Source organism: Propithecus coquereli, unplaced genomic scaffold, assembly GCF_000956105.1.
Source record: "Propithecus coquereli isolate 6110/MARCELLA unplaced genomic scaffold, Pcoq_1.0 Scaffold458, whole genome shotgun sequence".
NCBI lineage: Eukaryota > Metazoa > Chordata > Mammalia > Primates > Indriidae > Propithecus > Propithecus coquereli.
Genome location: NW_012150374.1, coordinates 356,545 through 363,682, shown reverse-complemented (window position 1 = coordinate 363,682; position 7,138 = coordinate 356,545). Strand labels below are relative to the sequence as shown.

Sequence of the window (7,138 nt, the reverse complement as noted above, 5' to 3'; positions counted from 1 at the left end):
AAAAAAAAAAGAAATGAAAGGAAACCCCTCTGAGCAGAACTCTTTGATCTCAGGAGTGATATGGAAATGAAGGGAATTCAAATTAAGAAAACGGAAGTGCTCTGGGCAATCATGGAGCCAACATTAAATGTAGCTGCATTTCCAGCAAACTCCCCAGGCTGAAGGGGGATGACGGGGGCGGGGGCGTAGCCCTAACAGAGGAGACTAGTGCAGAGATCACGTTGCCCCTCCCTGCCACGCCTTGGCTGCAGTGACTGTCAGTTTCGTTTTCCAAATCCCCACGATCGGGTTTCTAAGGAGGGCAGCTCATTTAGGGAGCAGGAGCAAAGGAAGATTCGAGGGCCTTCACTGTGGCAGCGAAAGACCGGGTTTTGTACTCAAAGACCCGTGGGCACTAGATCGGTGGTTCTCAGCTGGGGGCCATTTTCCCCTCAGGGGCTTTTGGCACTGTCTGGGGACATTGGTGCTTGTCACAACTGAGGGAGGGTGCCACTGGCATCTAGTGGGCAGAGGCCAAGGAGGCTCTTAAATATCCTGCAATGCACAGGACCGTTTTATCTGGCCCCTGTCGTCAGTAGTGCCAAGGCCAAGAGCCCCCTGCTGGCTGAGCCCGCTGAACCAAGCTTGGCGTGGTTGCTCCTGTCTCCCTCCGAGGCAGAAGTTCATGGAAGGTCACGCCCATGTCCCTGCAGTTCCTGGAGTCTTGTGATGCAGTCATTTTGTTGGAGGAAGGCGAGATCTGTGAGCAGGGGACGCACCAGGAGCTAATGGAGGAGCGGGGCCGCTACGCGAAGCTGATTCACAGCCTCAGAGGGCTGCAGTTCAAGGTAACTCCCGCACGCTGCGGAGCCGGGCGCCATCCCTGGGACTTCTGCCAGGCGGAGGTTCTGTCATTCTGCTTTCAGGAGCAATTTCATTTTGTCTGCAGGATCCTGAACACATTTACAATGCGGCGATGGTGGAAGCCCTTGCGGAGATCCCTGTGGAGAGAGAAGAAGATGCTGGTACAATCAGAGTTCGAATCCCGCCTCTCTTGCTGTCCTTGGCTTGTGAATGGACGCAGATCTCTCTTTATTTCTCACCCTAGTTTTGGCTCCAGGACATGAGAAAGAGGAAGGAAACGAACCTGGAACAGACTCAGAACCTGTAGACACAAAAGGTGTTTACCATTTGCACTCATTCTCTCCGTCACATGCTCTTTAGGACGCGCTGGGCAGCCCTGGTTTGGGACGAAGGGCAGCACGGCGGGAGCCATTGCGGGGCGGCTGGAATCGTGCGGTCTGCTGCAGCGTGAGCCTGAGTCCAGATTTCGGCTCCCCCGTTTACTAGTTTTGTGATCTTGCGCAAGATACTCGACTACTCCGAACCTTAGTTTCCTAGTCCCTGAAATGAGGAAATGATGTACCAGCCTCATATGTTCTCATACAGATTAAATGAGAAACGTACTTAAGGGGGTTAGCACAGTTACTCTCGGTGGTTATTGCTCTTGGTTGGAGAGGCCGAAGCGAGGCACAGGGGCTGCGTCTCACTCTTTACGGGCAGCATTGAGCAGGGATTGTGAAGCAGGGAAGGGGTTGAGGTGGGACAGTTATTCATTCTTTCAACAAATAAGGACTAAGCACTCTTACTAAGTGCCAGGTACTACGCCGGCCTGGGGTGAGAGAGAAGAGAAACCTGTGTTCTCAGGGTCTTATGGCCTGGTGGGCGTCTCAGGTGGATGGATAATCATAGGAAATGGGCAAAAGTGATGGAGAGTTGGGGTGTGAGGAACAAACAAGTCAGGGAGGGCTTCACAGAGGGGGTGACCTTGGGACTGGTCCTTCATGGATGCGTAGGAGTTTGCTGGGGACATTGCAGTGAGAAGGTGGGAGGGTGTGAGGTTGAGGGCAGGAGGAGATTCCAGGAAGGCAGGGAGGTGGGAGGTGAGCCCGGCAAGGGCCAGGCTGGTCAAACCGTCTCTCGCCCTCCTTGCCCCCTGCTGCCCTTTGCTCTGGCATCCGTTTCACATTCCGGGAGCACCCAGCCGTGCCCTGCCCTGGGCCACACTGAGAGGGCAGCAGTCAGCATTCCTCAAAGCGTGCACAGCCAGGTGGCTTTCCACGTTACAGTTCTGTTCCTCAGTAATGCGTAGCTGAAAAAAGGAACTTAGTACTTTCAGTCAGATTTACGATGCCATGTATTTTTTTAAGAACACTATTATTTTACCTACCACTCGGAAAGAAAAAATATCTCTGCCAATTAAACGTACTATCGATTGGAAGGCGCATCCAGCTCTCAGAGATGTTAAAATGTGGGGAGGAGAAACGTGAGTGTTTGAATCGATGCAGTTTGGCACCATGGACGGCGCCTGTGACAAACGCGTGCACGTTGGGAAAGACCACGAATTTCCCCATTCCGGAGGCTTCCGAGGCTGAACTGAAGCACCCAGACGCCTTTTCAGAGAAAGCTTCGGACTACCCAGGGTTTGGGGTCCTGTGGAGGGAGTCAGCCCTGCTCCTCATTTCCCCGCCACCCACCCTCCCCTGGAGAGGAAGGTGAAATTGTGAAATTCGACTCTGGAGTCATGCCTGGTCCTCAAGCACAAACAGTCGGACTGTCCAGTGCTCTGAGCTGTAGGAAGCGAGGACGCTCATGACGCGTGAGCCGTTGAAGCCAGCGCTGCCTGCTGCCCACTGCTCGGCACCCGCTACCCGCTGCCCACTGCCCGGCGCCGGAGCGCCTCGCGCAGCGAGACGAAGGCTGAGCAGAGCGCCTGGGCCTGCGCGCGGGGTGCCGATCGTTGGGCTCTGCCCACGCACAGAGGCGTCGCCCCCATTGTGCAGCGCCCGAGTGAGACACAGCAGGCGAGAGTCAGGCTGAACGTGTTCAAAGGCGCACGGGTTCCCAGGTGAGAGTGTAACGGCGGCTCTGTTCAGCCGGGTGCCTTTGAGGAGCGAGAGCCGTCCCCGTCGGGGCGGGGTGCAGAGCCCGCAGGCGGGGGCGCCCCTCTTCTCACTCTATTTGTATCTGTGTTTATGAGAGCCAGGCATGGCTCATGATTCTGCTTGGAGCTGGCGTTCTCATCTTCTCCGTGGAGAGGGAGGACACGTGCGTTTGCACTGGCTGCTGGGAGCTGCGTCCGCCGCATCCCTGCTCCTCTGCGGTGCTGCGTCGGTGGGAGCTCGACAGTCATTCCCCCTTCCCTGGGGAACGGCGAGGACTTGGGACAGCTACGTGGAGGCAATCAGGTGGCCCTGCAGGTTTTCTCCTGCGTGGTGTGAGCTCTGAGAAGACGGGAGCCGCCTCCTTCTTTGTCGCCTGTAGCAGGTGATGCGGGGGCCTGACCATGTCAGCCTGTGCGACCCAGCTGCCACCTCTGCCTTCCTTTGCCTGGGGCCCTCTCCAGGAGCTGCCAGCCACAAGTCGAGCTGGAAGTGCTGGGGAATTAACACCCCCAGGGGAGTGATCCTCACCGCATAGCCAATAAGAGCTGGTATAGAAAAATCCCAGATCCTTCCTAGCATGTGGAAAAACCCTGAGGTGTCGGTCTACACTGGCTCTGAGATTTCTCCACATGGGATTAAGCTCTAGTTTTCCACAGTGGTTGCTGGCGGGGTGATACACCTTTTTTTTTTTCTCGCTGTGTTGTCCGGGCTAGAGTGCCGTAGCGTCAGCCTAGCTCACGGCAACCTCAAACTCCTGGGCTCAAGCGATCCTCCTGCCTCAGCTTCCCGAGTAGCTGGGACTACAGGCATGCACCACCATGCCCGGCTAATTTTTTCTATATATTTTTAGTTGTCCAATTAATTTCTTTCTATTTTTTTTTTTTTTTTAGTAGAGATGGGGTCTCGCTCTTGCTCAGGCTGGTCTCGACCTCCTGAGCTCAAATAATCCGCCCGCCTCGGCCTCCCAGAGAGCTAGGATACACCTTTTATTGTTGCCTTCCTTCCCAGCTCCGTTTAGCTCCCAAATAAACTATATGTACTCATATCCTCTTCTTGGGTGCTGCTTCTGGGAGGAACAGATCAAGGCAACCCCTTTTTCCCTAAGGCTGAGCACATAGTAGGTGCTTAATAAATACTTCTTGAAAGATGGAAAGCCTACTTCACAGGGCCGTACTGAGGATCAAATAGAGTAAAACGAGCAAGAGTGTGTTGGGAACTCGAAAGCACAGGGCAGATGAAGGCGGGCCCTCGGTGCCCTGGGTGGCGCCATGGGGTGTGCGGGAGGGCGTGCCTGCCTCAGTGGCCCCACACGGCTGCCAGTGCCAAGGCCTTGTGTTTGTCTCTGCAGTTCCTGTGCACCAGCTCGTCCAGACCGAATCCCCCTGTGAAGGAGCCACGACCGGGAAGACGTTTCACACCTACATTAAGGCTTCTGGAGGTTCAGTATAAAACAATGGGTTTCTTGATTTAATTTGCATTTTAAAAATCCTGTCTTTAAACTGTTGGGTTCACATTTTATGATTTCTTTAACAATTACTCTCTTTATGCTAGAGCCATTTATCAATGCTTTTATTTTTTTCCTCCCTCTAAAAACTAAAGTCTGATAATACAGCCTTTTAAATGGAATCATTCTTTATCTCCATTAAAGCTGCCAGACTCTATTTTATTGAAGCGAGTGAGCAGCGGCGAGAACTGGCTACGGTTCTTCCACACCCTCGCGCCCCCACCGCCGGGCGCGACGGCAGGCAGCCCGCTGCCTGCTCTCCACACAAGCGTCCCGTCTCGGTGTGCAACACGTAGCTGCATCCCTGTCTCTCCCCAGCAAGACTGGGTTTTTACTGGTTTGCTTTAAAGACTACAGTGTCACTTGTATGAAAGTGCGTGTTGGTGGTTTTTCCAATATGTTCACAGTATGGACCCATTTTCCAACCAGGTGGCACAGATGTCCCCCCTGGGGTACAGGCTCAGCACTCAGATGTGTTGCATCAGCCTAGAAGGTGGTTCCCAGGGGCGGGGGTCCTTCTCCTGAAGGCGTTGAATTTCCCGTCAGGGTTGGGCCCCGAGGAAGGCAACGCCACGGCCCTCTCTCCTCCCCTTGCAGGGTACCTGCTTTCTCTCTTCGCGCTGTGCCTCTTCTTGCTGATGATCGGCAGCTCCGCCTTCGGCAACTGGTGGCTGAGTCTCTGGTTAGATGAGGGCTCCCAGGTGAGTTTCCCTTTGGCATTGGAAGCGTCGAGTCTGTGTCTTGGAGTGAAACGGCTGCTGATGGAGCGTCCGGCGCAGCCCGCGCCGCACACTGAGGTTATTTGCACCCCTCTCCCCTTTTCAAGAAGCTGAGTTTGGTTGTTTGTGCCACGTGACTCAAACCCTGAAATCCCCTTCGATTTTTCCAGACAAGCAGGACGTCTGGATTTTTAGATGCCAATTTTAGATTTTAAAAGGGTTGGCTGAAAAAGGCACATGCCACAGCGTGTCTGCGGGGTCCAGCATGCACAGGACGGAGTCAGTCTTGCCGCCTCTGTCGTGCGTTCCCTCCAGGAAAGCCTAACGCAGCCGAACACAGATTCGTGTCTTCCTGCCTCTTAAGAGAAGCTGGCATCTTGTCATGGGCGTTGCCCGGTGCCAGAAGGGTCTGCATGGCTGCCTCCCCAAAGTCACTGCTACAGGAATGGGATGGGCAAGCATCAGACTCAGGCCCCGCAAATGCCAGAGGACCACCAGGGCCTTTCTCTGCAGGGCCTCTCTGGGGAAGAACTCATAAGTTTGCTCTCCCTCGAGCTTGCTGGAAGCTCTCCCAGCTTTTGGCCTATGGTTTCAAAGCTTTTCCGGAGCCCCAGAGAATGCCGTGGGGACGCTTGCCCATCCACCCAGATTACATTTGGTACAGTCCTGTCGCTACGACACTGGGGCACTGGGAGACCTGGGCAAGGAGAGGCTGTTTGGCACGAGCTGCCTGAGGGCATTCCCAAGGCTGGCCTGCCCCGTGCAGAAATCGGGAGCCACCCCTGGAATAGATGTATTCTGTGTATTCAGATCCTCACTCGCTCCTGAAGAGTCCCTTCCTCGGAGAGCCCGAGGTTTAGGGTCAAGGTGGAGCCTGCTCCCAGGCTTGCTGCTTCCCTGTAGGCCGGCTGCCGCGGCAGATTGAGCACGCGGTGGCGGCGGCTGACCTGTGTGCTGGCCCCGATCCCCCGACACTGTGGGCTCAGCCCAAGCACAGCAAAGTCTCCCCTTCAGGCCGGGCCTTTCCTCAGCCAGCTCCCAGGGATGCTTTTGCTGTCACGGATGTCACCCATGAGCCACCTCTGGTTTACATTTCTGCTATTACTGAAATCAGCGAAATGGCATTTAGAAGAAAGATACTTGTTTGCTCCCCAAAGGCAGTCTTGACTTTTCACACACAGCCCAGAGAAAAATGGAACTGCCAGTTTCTCAGGGGGAGGAGATGCCTCTTCCCAGAAATGCTGGCAAAATTGCGCGTCTCACCGGGCAGGATAGAGCCGCGGTTTCTTCGGGCCTCTGAGAGCCCCGTGTTCCCCAGGCTCCTGCCCCCCCAGCTGGGGATTCCAGGCAGTGCTCCCGCCCCCAGCCGGGGATTCCAGGGCAGTGCTCCCGCCCCCAGCCAGGGATTCCAGGGCAGTGCTCCCGCCCCCAGCCAGGGATTCCAGGGCAGTGCTCCCGCCCCGGGGGGAACTGACTTGATTTTACACACCTGACTCATTCTCAGCAATTATGCATTTCTTTTTAGTTTCTTCTCTGCGGAAAATTTCCATTCTCCTGACAGTTTACCAATTCTTGGTGCTTCTCTTGTTTTTCTCCAAAGATGACCTGCAGGCCCCTGAGCAACAAGACCGTGTGTGAGGTTGGCGCAGTGCTGGCGGACGTGGGGCAGCACGTGTACCAGTGGGTGTACGCCGCGAGCATGGTGTCCATGCTAGTGTTTGCCATCACCAAAGGCTGCGCCTTCACCAAGACCACACTGAGGGCGTCTTCCGCGCTGCACGACAGCGTGTTTGACAAGGTACGGCCACCAGGCGCATCCTGTTGCCCAGGCCACAAGGTTTTTTGACACTCATTGTGTGCCAGGCACTGTGCTGGGCTCTGGGGACAGACACAGCCATCATGGAGAGTGTAGCCTAGTCTGGGAGGAGTGTCCCAAGTAGCTCAGTACCAGCCATGAAGGCAAATTCCGGGGAGCTGTGGGGTGTGTCACC

The 7,138-nt window shown here is 55.2% G+C and overlaps 1 protein-coding gene across 1 annotated transcript in view; it reads left to right on the top strand.

The window, feature by feature from the left end:
• The window catches only part of ABCC12 (ATP-binding cassette, sub-family C (CFTR/MRP), member 12), an 85,207-nt gene that overhangs the window by 30,916 nt on the left and 47,153 nt on the right, over positions 1-7,138 (top strand). Inside the window, exons 14-19 of the mRNA XM_012655009.1 lie at positions 693-827; positions 929-1,010; positions 1,085-1,159; positions 4,273-4,362; positions 5,026-5,129; positions 6,748-6,945. Of these exons, the coding sequence (XP_012510463.1) occupies positions 693-827; positions 929-1,010; positions 1,085-1,159; positions 4,273-4,362; positions 5,026-5,129; positions 6,748-6,945 (684 nt within the window). The remainder of the gene's footprint in view (positions 1-692; positions 828-928; positions 1,011-1,084; positions 1,160-4,272; positions 4,363-5,025; positions 5,130-6,747; positions 6,946-7,138) is intronic.